The 16,078-nt window shown below is 51.1% G+C and overlaps 1 protein-coding gene across 1 annotated transcript; it reads right to left on the reverse strand.

Moving 5' to 3' along the window:
• Positions 1-272: 272 nt before the first annotated feature.
• Positions 273-15,997, reverse strand: SOAT2 (sterol O-acyltransferase 2). Its single transcript, XM_033866633.2, has 15 exons — positions 14,742-15,997; positions 14,233-14,288; positions 13,586-13,722; positions 13,175-13,234; positions 12,719-12,826; positions 10,018-10,294; positions 9,546-9,615; positions 8,888-8,972; positions 8,338-8,383; positions 7,997-8,126; positions 7,466-7,563; positions 6,037-6,135; positions 5,379-5,514; positions 4,686-4,831; positions 273-4,477 (listed from the first exon to the last, which is right to left on the reverse strand). The coding sequence occupies exons 1-15, from the start codon at positions 14,848-14,850 to the stop codon at positions 4,427-4,429; spliced, it is 1,608 nt and encodes a 535-aa protein (XP_033722524.1). The 5' UTR covers positions 14,851-15,997; the 3' UTR covers positions 273-4,426.
• Positions 15,998-16,078: the final 81 nt, after the last annotated feature.

A 16,078-nucleotide genomic window follows, 5' to 3' on the forward strand; every position in this document is an offset into this window, starting at 1 on the left:
TCCTTACCGGAGAAAAAAGGTAAAATTTTGAAGAAGATGAAGGAGGAGGGCTTGGTTTGATGTATTCTAGCACAGTGGTTCTCAAAGCGTGGTTCTTTTTTTTTTTTTATTTTTTGCTGCACGCGGGCCTCTCACTGTTGTGGCCTCTCCCGTTGCGGAGCACAGGCTCCAGACGTGCAGGCCCAGCGGCCATGGTTCACGGGCCCAGCCGCTCTGCGGCATGTGGGATTTTCCCAGACCGGGGCACGAACCCGTGTCCCCTGCATCGGCAGACGGACTCTCAACCACTGCGCCACCAGGGAAGCCCCAAAGCGTGGTTCTTGGATCAGCAGTAACAGCATTCTCTGGGAACTGGTTAGTAAAGCAAATTCTCAGGCCGTACCCCAGACCTCATGAATCAGAAACTCCTGGGGTGGGGTTCAACCGTCCATATTCACAAGCCCTGGAGATGATTCTAATGCATCCTCAAATTTGAGAACCACTGTTCTAAGGGGATTTTTTTACTTCCATCTCCAAACATGTGCTTCTTTTTAGCCATATTGCTGCTGGGACCAGTGGCATCAGGGTATACAAATGAAGGCTTGGACTTGGCATTAGTATGGGGAAGGCCTGGTGTGGAGACAGGTGAGGAGCTTCCTCATTTTCACACACAGGAGCCTGGAGACCAGCTCTGGAGAGCCCCTGAGCAGAGGTCAGGACTGTAGGGATACTGGAAGAACATGACTCAGAGGGCCTTGGCCCTACAGGGATGAGGTCATTATAGCTGGTGTTCCTGCCTTGGGGACAGCACAGGAACCACTGAAGAGGTACGTGACAACTTAAGAACATATCAGGAGCAGCTAAAGAGATTCTAGTAGTGTACCCCCAAAATACTTTCTGGAACCAAAAAAACATTATTTTTTAACAACAAAAAAAATCAGCCTATTTACTGAAAGAAAGAAGTCTGGTCACTGGCGGGACTCAAATTAGTGGCTTGGAAGAAGAAGTGGAAAAATATTTCAAAGCACAGAGCAAATAATACGAAGAGATGGAAATAATGAGGAAAATATGAGATTTGGAGAAGAGACCAGTAATCCTAACATTCAAATATTTTAGTTCCAAAAGAAAGAAAAGGCATAAATGGAGGAGAGACAATACTTTAAAAGTAGAATATTTTGCCGACCTGAAGAAAGTTCTGAGCTTGCAGACTGAAAGAGCATAGGAAGATACAAAAAGAGAAGACATACATCTAAGCATGGAACTCCTGAATTCCAAGATTAAAGAAAGATATTTTCAAGTGTCTAGACAGAAAAAGTAAGTTATTTACAAAGCGAAAAGAATCAGATTGACACAGGACTTTTCATCTGCAACACTGGAAGTTAACAGTAGGAATACTGAGAGAAAAGGATGGCTATCCCGGAATCTCATACCCAGCTGAGGAAGCATTCACTTGTTAGCACAAAAGAAAGATATATGGAGATATAAAGGATTCAGAGAGTATATCAATCCCATATCTCACCTGAGGAAACTACTGAAGAAAATTTTGGTTAGAGAACAGAGAAGTCAAGATAGAGGAAGATGAAAAGGAGAAAGAAAAAGCAGTGAGCAACAAACCTGGCAAAATATTATACTGTTAAATGTTTATGGCAGGGCTTCCCTGGTGGCGCAGCGGTTAAGAATCCACCTGCCAATGCAGGGGACACGGGTTCGAGCCCTGGTCTGGGAAGATCCCACATGCTGCGGAGCAACTAAGCCTGTGTGCCACAACTACTTAGCCTGAGCTCTAGAGCCCACGAGCCACAGCTACTGAGCCCACGTGCCACAATTACTGAAGCCCGCGTGCCTAGAGCCTGTGCTCCACAACAAGAGAAGCCACCGCAGTGAGAAGCCTGTGCACCACAGCAAAGAGAAGCCTCCACTCGCCGCAACTAGAGAAAGCCCACACGCAGCAACGAAGACCTAACACCGCCAAAAAATAAAATAAAAATAAATGTCTATGGTAATTGGGCTTCCCTGGTGGTGCAGTGGTTAAGAATCCGCCTGCCAATGCAGGGACACGGGTTCGAGCCCTGGTCCGGGAATATCCCACATGCCTTGGAGCAGCTAAACCCGTGTGCCACAATTACTGAGCCTGTGCTCTAGAGCCCGAGAGCCACAACTACTGAAGCCCGCCTGCCTAGAGGCCGTGCTCCACAACAAGAGAAGCCACTGCAATGAGAAGCCCATGCACCGCAACGAAGAGTACCCCCACTCGCCACAACGAGAGAAAGCCCGCGCACAGCAATGAAGACCCAATGCAGCCAAAAATAAATAAATAAAATAAAATTTAAAAAATTAAAGAATTAAATGGGCAAAAGACTTAAATAGATTGTTCATAAAGGAAGATACACGAGCGGTCAATAAACACATGGAAGAGTGTTCAATGCCATTGATTATCAGAGAAATGTAAATTATATAATTACACTCCACTAGAATGGCCAAAATAAAAATGGACTAGCAAAATCAAACATTGGTGAGAAGTCCGGTGCCCCGCTAGAGTTCTCATACACTGCTGGTGGCAATGTAAAACGCTATAACCACACTGGGAAAAAGTTTTGCACCTTTTTATAAAGTCAAGCGTGTATCACCTCTATGATCCAGCTATTCTGCTTCTTGGCATTTACCCAAAAGAAATGAAAAAATTTACCCGCAAAATGATTTCTATATGAATCTTCAGAGCAGCCTTATTCATAGCAACCCCAATTCAAATGTCCATCAAGAGGTAAATGGATAAACCAATTGTGATATATTCATAAATAGAATACTGCTGAGCAGGAAGAAAGTACAAACAATTGATACATTCAAAACATGGAATAATCTTAAGAGCTATATTCAGCAAAGCAAGACTACCTCCCTACAGGAGTACCTACTGTAGAGCTCTATTCACGTGAAGTTGTAAAAGAAGCAGAACTAATGTATGAGGGTAGAAATCAGGAAGTAGCTGCCTTTGGCTGAGAAGTAGACTGGAAAGGGGCATGAGGGAACAGTATGTCCCCATATAGTCAAGACACTTCTAACTTAAATGTCCTTTTTTTTTTTTAAACATCTTTATTGGAGTATAATTGCTTTACAATGGTGTGTTAGTTTCTGCTTTATAACAAAGTGAATCAGTTATACATATATTCCCATATCTCCTCCCTCTTGCGTCTCCCTCCCACCCTCCCTATCCCACCCCTCTAGGTGGTCACAAAGCACCTAAGTGTCCTTTTTTTTTTTTTTTTGGCCGCAACGCGCGTGGCTTGCGGCATCTCAGTTCCCCTACTAGGGACTGAACCTGGAGCACAGCAGTGAAAGCGCTGAACCCTAACGGCTAGACCACCAGGGAACTGCCTAAATGTCCATTTTATAGCTGTGGAAGCTGAGGCTCACGAAGTTAAAAGATTTGGCTAAGGTCTGTACAGGAGGTTCCTCTCCTGTGTCCTCTGAAGGAAGGGAGGCCCAGCCATATGCCCTCTCGGGATGTGCCGGAGGTTGCCAGGAGCAGAGGATTCAAGGGTTGGGGAAATGTGATCTGAAGGAGTAGAGGTGGAAGAGGGGATGAGGCTGAGTTTTGGGGAGATGGGGTGGCATAGAATAGGTAAGGGAGAATGTCACCTAAGAGCCTCAGCCCCTCCCATCACAAAGTCTTGCCTCTGCAGACTTGGCCTGTCTTCAGTCATGCCTGTCAAAAGTGGGTCTTCACATAGAGAACAGACTTGTGGTTGTCAAGGGGGAGTGGGGGTGGGGGAGGGATGGACTGGGAGTTTGGGGTTAGTAGATGCAAACTATTACGTATAGAATGGATAAACAACAAGGTGCTACTGTGTAGCACAGGGAACTATATTCACTGTCCTGGGATAAACCATAATGGAAAAGAATATAAATAAGAATGCATATATATGTATAATGAAATCACTTTGCTGTACAGCAGAAATTAACACAACACTGTAAATCAACTATACTTCAATTAAGAATTGTTTTTAAGTGGGTCTTCAACAAATGATGAATGAATGAATAAACGAATGAATAAAAAGCGATACAAAGAGTTTATTATTGTATTGTAAAGAGCACAAAGAAAGAAACAAACACCTCTCAGACCTTGACGGCCCGAGTTGCTTTAAGTCACCCCACCTTCACCGAATCTGTAAGACCCTTCGTGTCTCCCCCAGTCTGAACAGCCATGGAGTGAGAGGGGGCCTTTTGCCCAACCCACGGGGCTGGGGGCTCAAGAGCTACCACCATTCTGAGTCTGTGCTCACCTGTCCACAGGTCCACAGATCTCAGTCCTTGGAGTTCTCTGGTGGGGTCAGGCATGGCAGGCCCCCTTGACTCAGAGCTAGGTCTGGGAATTCAGAGAGGAGCCCGGGTCCCAGGCTTTGCAGGCAGAGAACTTGGCGGTGTCATCTGGGCAGTGAGTGTGCCCTGACTTCTATGTATGGCAGGACCAAGATCGAGGTGTCACCAGCCCCCAGAAGGTTGTCTGTGCCAGAGAAAGGTGAGTTGTGAATAAGGTCCCTCCCAGTGCCCACCCTGTGCATCTAAAACATGGGAGCCCATCCTTCACCCCCAAACCGGGCCCTGGCCCCTGACCATGGCTGTGGAACTGGGCAACAAGAGGGGGCTGGCTCTTGGGAAGTGGAGGCAGGTCCTCCTGGGTGGGGAGCTGAGCGAGGGTCATGGTCCCTTACCTGGGGCAGGGGGCAGTGGCGCCGTGCATACCACTCCTGGCAGTACAGGCTGACCTGGATGCCCTGGCCCAGAAACAGCATGGTCCACATGAGCACGTTCCACGCTGGGCCCGTGTGCCGGTCATGCATCATGAAGTTCAGTGGCCCTGATGCAGGAGGAAATGTTGTCACCTCAGCTCCAGATACCTGTATCTAATCTTCCTGGCTGCCTTCCTATCTCAGGGCACGGGGAAGAGTTGGAACAGGAAGGCACCATTGAGGAAGATCTTGAACCCAGCTCCAAAAGCTCACGGAGGTCTCAAGTGGCTCATGTAAAACGAGGATTCCTCAGTCTACACTTCAGTATCCTGGATCTCTTACTAAACCTCCCAACCTCCCACCAGTTTTCTCCCCTTTGTCTCCCTGTACGTGTGCCCTGCTCAGATGCTCCTCTCCAGCCAGAGGTCTTTTCCCACATCCCCCAGGATATCCCTTTGCTGCCTCCCTCCCTGCTCCCAAGTCCGTCCGTCCTGCCCCCCCTCCACCAACTCTCACACACAACTCTGATGCCTTCCCCCAGAAGGCACACACATTTCCCCCTTCTGTCTTGGGTACGTGGCCTCCCCCATCAGTCTGGAATCTCCAGGAGCGGGACTCCAGGTCCCTTCCCTCTGGCTGTCTCCCTCTCCAGGGGCATAAAGAGGCCAAGCTCACCTCCAATGAAAAGGAAGAGCAACAGCATGACAGGGTAGAAGAATCCCAGGACGAAGCAGAAGATGTACTCGTGGACCACTGCAGAGACCAGGAACACGCCCAGCATGGCTGCCCCTCGGGCCCGGCCACCAAGGAGCTGGCAGGAGCCGGGGGTAGGAGGGTGGAGTGAGTCTCCCTAAGCCCCCTCCACAAAGAGCCCCCTCCTTAAGGAAGCCAGAGGTCGTGTAGTACAGTGGAAAGAATATGGGATTTGCGATCAGAAGGGCTGACATGTCCTATTTAAGAGCATTTTATTAGTCCATCAGGCCTCAGATGCAACTTTCAAAAGGGGCTATAATAACACTTCTCAGGGTTACAGGGCAGATTATGTAGTATGTGAAAATTCTTGGTAACTGAAAATTGCTATATGCATGTTCCTTAGAAGGCTAAGGAGGGGAGAAATGCCCTGTGGAGGAGGTGTAGTTGAGGACAAGGAAGGAAGGAAGTTAGATCATAAGAAGGAATTTCTGCCCATTGGGTTGGGTAGAATGGGGGCAGGTGAAAGTCAAAGGGGCCCTTAGGTCTGGAAAAGATGAATGGTGCAGAGAAAGGGAAGGAGAGGATATCCCAGAGAGGTTCCATTAACTTTGGGAGCTGACGGGGTGTGCAGAGCCCATACCCACAGCCCATCCTGATATACATAGCTGTACAGCCAGTCATGGACCACCACGTTCCAAGTGCGGTAGTAGTTGGAGAAGGAGGTCGAGTTCCACCAGTCCTGGGGGGGTGTTCAGGGGGGGAGAGGAGGTGAGCATCAGGGCCCTGTCTCTGCCCAGGCCCCAGCTTCTCTCCCCTGCTTCCTGCCCCCTGTCCCAGTGTTCTCCACAAGGGCTGGCTCCCAGCAGGAGAGAGACAGCAAGCAACCTCCCAACTCCCTCTTCAGCATCTGGGGTCCTTGCCCTGCCTCCTACTCTCCCTTTCAGGAGAAGAAGATTCCAAATTAGCATCCCCATAAGAGCAGTTAGCCCTGGCTGGTCAGGGGGTAGAGGGGTGACAATGCAACCGTAACCAGAGGAGCGCATTTCTCACTGTGGAAGATTGACAGCACAGCTGATGTTGAAATTGTGCCCCACAGGGTTAAGAGAAACTGGTGGCTGATGGAAATTCTTGAGCTCGTCTTACAGAACAGCAGGTAAGGGAACAGCTTGTTAAAAAACCCTTCTGCTGTAACCTGCCTTCACTGACTAAGCCTTAAATTTTTTTTTTTTGACCCCTTAACTGCCCCGTATAGATAACACCTCTGATGTATGGGTCACTATAGTAACAGGGGGCATAAGTTTTCCAGGAACTTGGAGTTGGCTCTTGTCTAGTTCAAGCGGGCTAAGACTGGTTGGGACCACTGACCCTAAAACTGGGCTTGCACAGGTGTCGGATGAATGACCTTTTGACATCAGAGGGCCAAAAACTCCACCCTCAGATCATGCTAATTGCCTCCATTTCTTTTTCTTCTTTTTTTTTTTTCTTTTGCGGTACACGGGCCTCTCACTGCTGTGGCCTCTCCCGTTGCAGAGCACAGGCTCCAGACGCGCAGGCTCAGCGGCCATGGCTCACAGACCCAGCCGCTCCATGGCATGTGAGATCTTCCCGGACCGGGGCACGAACCCGTGTCCCCTACATCGGCAGGCGGACCCCCAACCACTGCGCCACCAGGGAAGCCCTGCCTCCATTTTTTAACATGCATCCCATGAAGAAGCATGTAACTCAGATACACCTGTGCAGAACACCGATTACCTCACCTTTTCCCTACCTCCAATCACTTTTCCCCACACCTAAGATCATCTTGCTTCTTTATCCCATAAATATCTCAAGCCCCTGGCCTTTGGGGAGGCGAATCTGAGGTTGTTCTCCCTTCTCCTCACTTGGCTGCCTTGTGAATAAACCCTCTGTCCGCTGTAAATCTTGGCGTCTCAGTGTTTGGCTTACTGCGAATTGGTCAAATGAACCTGGTTCGGTAACTAGGTGACAGCCAACATAGCCACCATCCTCCCCACATCCTTCCCTAGCCCTCCCTGCATCCAGCTCCCAAGTAGCCCAGGTCCAGGCCCCACCCGATAGAACATTCTGTCTCCAAATCGTAGCATCTCTGCGAAGGCGTTGAGCCAGCAGTGAAGGAATGCAAAGAAGATGAGCAGCAGCATGAAAATGCCTGGTAAGTAGAGACAAGGGGCTGCAAGTCAGCCTGGCCCCCCGATCCCCCACGAAGCTCCAGGGGTTCCCCCAGGAAGCCCTTGCCCAGCAACCAGGGCCCCAACTCCCACCAATCATTTGTTAATCATTCACTAATTCATGCACTCATTCATTCATTCCATTTGCTCATGAAGCCCATGCCAGATGTTGGGGATACAGAGATGAATGTCCAAACCTCTGCCTGTTGGGAGTTCATAGAGTGGTTGAAAGGTAGGGAGTAGGTGGCAATCTGAAGTGAGACCCTGACGATGAGCAACCACAGGAGGGGGCAGATAAGGGAGAGTCAGAGGGAAGAGGTGTTGAAACTAAGAGTGAGCGAGCGGAGGGAGGGGCTCCCTGCTAAATCTTCCCCAGGGTGCAGCCTTCTGCAGCCCTGCCTCTGGTGGGCATACCTGGCAAGGTGGCGTGCATGATGGAGAGCACCAGGGCACGGGTGCTGAAGGGCTCCCTGCTCATGTTGGCAAAGACAGGAACACAGAGGCGGCCCAGGATGAAACAGGCGTAGAGCACGCAGCCCAGGGCCTGGGGAGGGGGTGAAGGACGCATAACTTTGAAAGGAATCACTGGTCGCTGCCCCTCCTTCTGAAATCAGACTGTGGCCCAGCAACTGCATTCTCTTTCCTTAGCGCCACCCTCTGACCTCTTCCCCAGGCCTCCCTTACTTCACTCCCAGAAATGTCCCCTCAGCCACCATGAGTCACAGGTAGTCCACCCTTTGACCCCGTCTTCTGACCTGGGCAAAGTTCTTGGCCACATAATTCCACCTGACGTTGGGTGTCCTGCAGCAGCAATGGGGATAATATGTTTCTCATCCTTTTATCTTGTTCCTGCCTGGGCCGGGGCCCAGCACCTGGGCCCTCTCTCCGCAGCCCCCTCAATTGCTCAGGCCTGGGAGGATTACCTGGAGAGGTGGGGGTCTAGAACACTTTGGACCTTCTATAACAGAGACGACAAGTGGATTTTTAGCTTGAGTGTCTACTAAGGTGACCAACCATCTGGAGTTTGCCCCAGACTGAGAGGTTTCCCAGGATGTAAGAATTTCAGTGCTAAAACTGGGGCAGTCCTGGGCGAACCAGGACAGTTAGTCACCCTTGTGTCACCATGAGCTGGGGCAAGGAGAAGGAGTAATATACCTGCTCCTTACTTCCCATTTTTATTATGGGGTGCTGCCTGAGAAAGTGGCCAGTGTCTGGGATGAGGCGAAAGACCTCAGGGAGAGGAGAGTAGAAGGGCTAGATCCCTGACGGGCCTGGGCATTTGGGGGAGGGGGTGCAGGGTCTTACCTGGGGTAAGTCTCCCTGTAGATGAGTGTGGGGCAGAAGAGGAAATAGAGGTAGCTGGAGAAACTGGGGGCCCGGATCCCCTCACCTGGGGAGGAGTAAGAGGGGTCCGTCAGTGAAGAGGGAAGGGAGAGAGGACACAGCTGGGTGGGATGCTGGGGAAGGGCAGTGGGACTGGTGAATAGAGCTGGACAGGACAGAGGTGAGGGCGGTGAGGAGCTGGATATTGGATCTGGAGGTGGAGTGGGGGAGGTGAAACTGGGCAGGAGCTGAACCTGCTCTTTAACGCCCTCCTTTTGCTTCCATTCCAGGCACCCCCATTTTCTGGCACAGGACCTGCTGTGGCCAGAGCTTCCTGTGGCACCCACAAGTTGCACCACCCACTTCTCTCTCCTTCTGTTCTGACTACCTAATGGAAGGCGCTCACACCCTGGGTCTTAATAAGAATGAGCCGGGAGTCGTGGGCAGCAGGGGAGGGGTATCAGAGGTGGGACCTAAGAGAATGACTAAGGCCCACAGAGCCCACCTGGGGGCCGGAGCTGTGAACCGCGGGCCAGATGGCCTTAGGAGGTTGGAGCTTTTATGAGGATCCTGCAACTGCTGGCTTCATGCAACCAGCCAAGAGGACTGAGTTCACAGCAGCGCCTGCTGAAGGCCTCACCTCCTCTGGCCCGAAGTGTCCCAGGCACAGTCTCTCTCAGGAAGGAGTAGCTTTTCATCAGGAGCCTGACCTGAGATGGAATGGGAAAGAGGTTAAGGTGCTGTGGGACTTTGAGCAGATCACTTAACCTCTCTGTGTCTCTTTTACGGGAGAGGGGCAGGCAGATTGTAAACTTTGTACGGTCAAAGCCCATACTTTATCTTTTTGTTGGACTGTCTTATAGCCTAACACAGACGGCTGCTGGGATGAATCGAGGGTAAAGGGGTACCGGAAAGGGCAGAGACTCCAGCTGGCCAACCCAATCGATTATATTTGCATAGCAGTGTCCGTTCGTTCGTTTACATTTCCTGGTTGGCTCAGATCCCTCGCAAAGGACTCCGCCCCTGGTAACTAGCTCCACCCCCACCAATACAGTATCCAATGCCCTCCTTCCCAGGGGCCCCGCCCACCACTGGTCCCGCCCATCACCTACCTGCTCAAAGACTAGGACACAGCTGGAGGCTGGCGGGAGCTGATACTCCACTGCTACATGGATTGGAAGGATGCTGAGCACTGCTGTGTGGCCGGCCAGCAGCATGCAGCCCAGGCCCAACCCCAGCGTCCAGGCCGCTCTGGACTGGGGCCTCGCCCACAGCCGCAGAGCCTGGTAGGGCAGCAGCAGAGTGGACAGGAACATGGGGACCCACGTTACCAGCGCCAAGGGCAGCTGTCCGAAGCTGAAGATCAGTAGGTCAAACTCCAGCATCAGCCTGGGAGTGGGGAAGGAGAGACAAAGTAGACAGGTGTGAGGCCCATCCTGTCCGCTTCCTCTGCAGTCAGAGCTCTTGGAAGATAAACTGAGGCATCTTGCCAAGGTTGTGAGCTCCCCATCTCTGAAATTGTTCAAGATGGCACCTCTGTCGCCCAGGACTTCTAGCAACAGGGCATTGCCCGAGGAGACTCAATCATGGGATGGCTTTGCTTCCAAATAACCTATAGAGCCCTCTGTGGCATTGCAGAAGGATTCAGTACATCCCATGCCACCGGTGTTAGAGTATGAGGTGCCTAGAGTTTAACTTTGATTTTTGTTAGTTTTGTACTTTTGGAGTGTCTGGAGCTGTAGACTTGAATTAATAGAAAGCAGGTTGTTGAGTGTTTTGTTTGCTTAGTAAGAGTATACGGCTTGGGGACTTCCCTGGTGGCACAGTGCTTAAGAATCTGCCTGCTAGTGCAGAGGACATGGGTTCGATCCCTGGTCTGGGAGGATCCCACATGCCGCGTGCGCCCGTGCGCCACAACGACTGAGCCTGCGCTCTAGAGCCTGCGAGCCACAACAAGAGAAGCCACCGCAATGAGAAGCACACGTATCGCAACGAAGAGTAGTCTCCCCTTGCCTCAACGAGAGAAAGCCCGTGCACAGCAACGAAGACCCAATGCAGCCAAAAATAAGTAAATAAAATAAATAAATTTATTTTTTTTTAAAAAAAAGGGGCTTCCCTGGTGGCGCAGTGGTTGAGAGTCCGCCTGCCGATGCAGGGGACACGGGTTCGTGCCCCAGTCTGGGAAGATCCCACATGCCGCGGAGCGGCTGGGCCCGTGAGCCATGGCCGCTGAGCCTGCGCGTCCGGAGCCTGTGCTCCGCAACGGGAGAGGCCACAACAGTGAGAGGCCCGCGTACCGCAAAAAAAAAAAAAAAAAAAGAATATACGGTTTGGGACTTCCCTGGTGGTCCAGTGGTTACGAATCCACCTACCAATGCAGGGGATGTGGGTTTGATCCCTGGTCAGGGAACTAAGATCCCACGTGCTGCAGGGCAACTAGAGAGCCCGTGTGCCACAACTAAGATCAAATGCAGCCTAATTAATTAAAATTTTTAAAATTAATTAATTATAATAATTATTATAATTTATTATAAATTTATTAATAATTTATTATTAGCTAAATAAATTTAGCTAATTTATTATTAGCTAAATAAATTAATTAATTAAAAAAAGAGTATACTGTTTGGGGAATTCCCTGGTGGTCCATTGGTTAGGACTCGGTGCTTTCACTGCCGTGGCCCGGGTTCAATCCCTAGGGTCGGGGAACTAAGATCTGCAAGCCTCGCTGTGCAGCCAAAAAAGAGTGTATGGTTTGTAATGGTGAAAAATTAGAAAATTAGAAGCGACCCAAACGTCCATTAGTAAAGAACTAAATGAACAAAAGCTGGCACTTCCAGACTCTGCAGTCATTAAAATCAATGGACCAACATGGAAAGATCTCTAATATGGGTCATTAGGGAGTGAAAAGGAAACAATAGGTACAGTAAGTATCTTATTAATGTAAACCTCCATAAAATACATTCCCTTGGTTCTTATATACATCTGGAAGTGGATGCATCGAAATGCTCTGGAGGGAAGCTCTCAAAACCATTAAAAATGTTACCCCTGGGGAGCGGTCTGGGATGGAGGGGGGTGATGGAGAAGGAGCCATCTTACATATATTTGAAACCTTTCCTGAGATTTGATCCTTAATTATAAGGATGAACAACAAGTTTGCCAAAAGGAAGTGCTTTTGCTGAACCTGCAGCTGCTTGGTCCTCTTCCCTTTACTGCTTCCTAAGCCATATGTAGGGTGAGGTGGGGTCATGCAAGTCCAGACCCCCAGGGGTCTACAGCTCCCTGAGGCTCATCCCCAGAGTGGGGAGGTGCTTTTTGGGGGAAGCAACCCACCAAGGCACTTGTGTGCACAAGATCTTGTCCTCCCCACAAGATTGGGAATGCCTCACAGAGAGGGCTGGGGTCGGCCCCTCATCTCTCTGCCCCCCAGGGCTTGTACTTAGGAGGGGCTCACTGGAGGTTACTTGAGCCGAACACCACTGCCTTGGAAAGGACTGTGTGAGAGCGGTGGGGCGGGAACCATGCTTGTGTGTGTACATACGTGCATGTCTGCCTCAGGACAAGGGTCCAATTGAGAAGAATTTGAGTGGGGGAGTAGTGTTCCCAGAGGGCTAACTCTGGAAAAACAGGCCAAAGGCTATCCAAGGCTGTGCTAAGAGGACTTTTTGGGTGGGAAGGTGGTTGGAAAGCAATGCTGATGTGTGTCTAATAATCCAACGGGCCTGTGCTCTCTCAGGCCGGTGGCAAGTGGAACACTGGGAACCCGGGTGGTCTGATCTTATCTGTGGGCCTATCCCGAGTGGGAGGGGTGCCTACCTGCCCTCATCAATGAAGTCGATGGCCAGGGTGCTGATGATGAAGACACACAGGCCGGCGACAAACATGTGGTAGATGGTGCGGAAATGCTGCACCTCCATCAGCTCGCTGGAAGGACAGGGGCCCGAATGTCAGTGGGAGAGTCCTCAAGGTCATGCAGACTAGCTCAGGCACCGTACACAAGTGGGGATGGGACTTAGCGATTGGGAACTTGCAGCTATGGGCTGCAATATGTCTAGGACTTCTGTCCAAAGCTCTTTCCAGCCCAGACAATTCTCATCCTGGTGGCCTTTCTTCCACAATCACACCCAAGGCAAATAGAGAAACAGAACCTTAGAAAACATCTCCAAGTCCTCCCCCAAACCACCTAGAGCCTGAGGATGACAAATGAGGTGCCCTGGTTCCCCAGACAAAGCTCTTTCTTTTCTTCTCATCCCGTCCTCACCCCCGACTTACTCAAGCAGGGACTTGCGGTTGATGAAAACTTTCCGTTTCCCCAGGGATGGCTCCCGGGTCCTGAATTGAGACAGTTGTTCTGGGCCAGGACCCAAAGGAAGAAGGCAGTAGGCAGAGGGTAGGGCCTTGCGGGACGTCAATATTTGGGAGCCGAGGGCAGTAGTAGGGGAAGGTCAGGGTTAGGGCCAGCGGGCAGGACCGGGTGGAAGGTCAGGGAGGGCCAGGGCAGACCAAAGCCCAGCAGTGGAGGTCAGGAAGGCAGAGGCGATAAGGGGAGAAGAGGGAAGACTGAAGTTGGAGTTACATCAGTGCTGGCAAAGGGCACATGGGATAGCATCTGTGGCTCATAATCCTTACGACGGAGGGGGCTGTGCAGCCCCTCCCCAGCCCCCTGGCTGCTCAGACTCTTACTTGCACAAGGAACCTGGAGGGATGGAGGGCACTGGTCTGTCTTGTGGCGGGTAGGCTTGAATAGCCTCGCACATGGCCTGATCCAGCAGCTCCGTCAGCTGACCTTGTGCTTGCTCCAGCAACTGCGTCTTCACAGCCTACAGGACAAAGCAGGGCAGGGCCCGCGGTCCCTCCATCCAGTCAGCCATCCTCCCACTCACCAAGCATTGACTGAGCCTCCCTCCATGCCAGGCACATTGCTAAGTGCTAGGGATGGAAAGATGAACAAGCATGGCTCCTGCCCAGACATTTCCACCCCCAGTTTAACTCCTTCTGGTTTCCCAGGGCAGCAGTGAGGATCCAGGAAAGATACTTTCAGACTCTGGGTCTGAACCTCAACCACCTTGTCATCTCTGATCCTACTCTCTTCTCCCTGACCCCAGCCTTCCCTCTCCTGACCTCTAGCCCCACTAACAGAAGACTGTTCACTGGCTGACCTTTGGCACCTGTCCCGATGACCTGTGTTTCAAACCCCTCCATCTTAACTCGTAGCTCTGACCTGAGGGGTTTGAACCCGAGAACAAACCTGTCTTTATCATTAAGCCAGTCCTCCCCCCTCCATCCCTCTACTCCAGGACCTGTCCGTTTTGACCTGTGACCTCCCTCACCTGCATATGTCGGGTCCATTGTAGCAAATCTGGGCCGCTATGTGTCTCATTGTTTCCTAGGATAAGGGGTCAAAGGGGAGGAGTGAGGGTTCTGCTGCCTAGTGCAGACCCAGAGGCATCCTCTGACCAGGAAGTGCTTTCTGTGTGCTCAGCAGCCTCCCCACCCCCAACTAGTCAATATCTAGTATCATGGTGGCGGGGGGGAGCAATCAGAAGGGGAAGTTATTTTAGCAGGGAGTGAGGAGGTCACTGGCAAGCGGGGAGCCTGATGACATTCCTGGAAACAGGGTACCCAGGGAACGGGAAGCTACTCTAATCACCATCGGGGGTAAAAGAATCAGAAAGATAAGGCAAGGTACTGAATAGCTCTTTTCTCCTCCCTTCCCCAGCTGGCTAGTTAGGGAGCAGAGGCTGGGATCTGCCTTCACTGGCCTCCCAGGACAGCAGGAAGGATTGAAGGTAGACAGCAGGAACCCCCTCTCGACAGTGCACCCCACCTGCAACCCCACCTGGGCATTCTGCATTCCCAAAGTGGGGCTTCCCTTCTCTGGAGGGCCGGTCTTCCTTCTCTCCTCCTAGCCCTTCTCTCCTCCGCAGTTGGGCCGCCCTTGGCTCCATGATGTGTGTCTTGACTGGGCAGCGGCAGCTGGTAAGTGTTCCCTTCCTTCCCTCAGGCTTGCCTGGCAGAGCTCTTATCTCACTCAGCTCCTCTGACAGCTCCAAAGACTAAAGTCCTTTCAGGAGGAGGGGTTATAGGTTATCCGATCCATGATCCCCTTCCGGAAGGCAGTACCATCTCAGCTAGAGGCTCTGCTCTACCGGCTGTCACAGGGATGGACACAACCCCTGAACAAATAGCCCAACCACCACCCAGATGCCCAGCTCCCTCCCACAGGAATGGGAGCTCTGCACCCATCCATGTCATGGGGAGGGGGACTTTGCCCCTCTGAGGCTTATCACCTGGTATGGCTGCTTCCCAATCCCTTTCTCAGTAGGCTGAAGGTTGGGAAGGAGTCAGAAACATCTTCAGGTATGAGGCACTCAGCTCCCATAGACCATGATAAGGTACGTGAAAGAACCTTGTCAACAAAGATTTCTGTGCATGTGATTAGTATTCTGTGAGGTTGGTACCTGTGACGACTGCGGTACCGTCGCCCCTCCAGGGAAGGCTAGGGGCTGGGGGCCCTGAACACCACCTCTTCCCTACACCTGCTTGGGTTAGCAGGTAGGCAGAAAGGAGGCAAAACAATCACTTAATCAGCACCTGAGGAATGCCAGGCATTGTCACATATGGAAGAACCAGATTTAAATCCTCCCTCAGTCATTTACTGGCTGTGGAATTTCAGGCAGATGACCCTAATAGTTTAAGCTACAGTTTCCTCCTCTGAAAAACAGGGCTAAAAGTCCCTACCTCATAAGGTTATCGTAAGCATAAAATGAGGTAAGCATAAAATGAGGCAGTCCATAAAATGGTCCAGGGCGTAGCCCATGGCAAGAGTGCAATAAATAATAATTTCCTGAAGAAGTAACAGAAGGGTAAGTGCCTTGATAGTTCCTCTTTGTTGGGTTCCTGGTGGGGATTAACTATTAATCTTTCCTCTCCCTTTGTGTCCAAAGATCAGTGTTAGAAACAAGGTCACAACCTCAGACCAAGGCCGCGGCCTCAGTGTCTCCCTGCCCCCACCTGCTGCCTTCCACTCCCTGGTGGGCAGTTGGGTGAGGTTTGAGGCCATGAAACATCTACCAGTGGCTGTCTCTGTCATTCCCAGTGTGGCAGGAAGGACAGATGGTAGTCCACAGGAGAAGAGAGCTGCTATAAGAGGCTGGACAGGGGTAGAGAGAAGGG

The sequence above is a fragment of the Tursiops truncatus genome, chromosome 11 (assembly GCF_011762595.2).
Source record: "Tursiops truncatus isolate mTurTru1 chromosome 11, mTurTru1.mat.Y, whole genome shotgun sequence".
Lineage (NCBI taxonomy): Eukaryota > Metazoa > Chordata > Mammalia > Artiodactyla > Delphinidae > Tursiops > Tursiops truncatus.

Coding starts and splice junctions, on each gene's coding strand:
- SOAT2 (XM_033866633.2), bottom strand. CDS start 14,850: ATGGAGCCAAGGGCGGCCCAACTGCGGAGGAGAGAAGGGCTAGGAGGA. Junction 6,136..7,465: donor GAGACAGAATGTTCTATCGG/GTGGGGCCTGGA, acceptor ACACCCCCCCAG/GACTGGTGGAACTCGACCTC. Junction 4,832..5,378: donor GCTCTTCCTTTTCATTGGAG/GTGAGCTTGGCC, acceptor CTCCTGCATCAG/GGCCACTGAACTTCATGATG.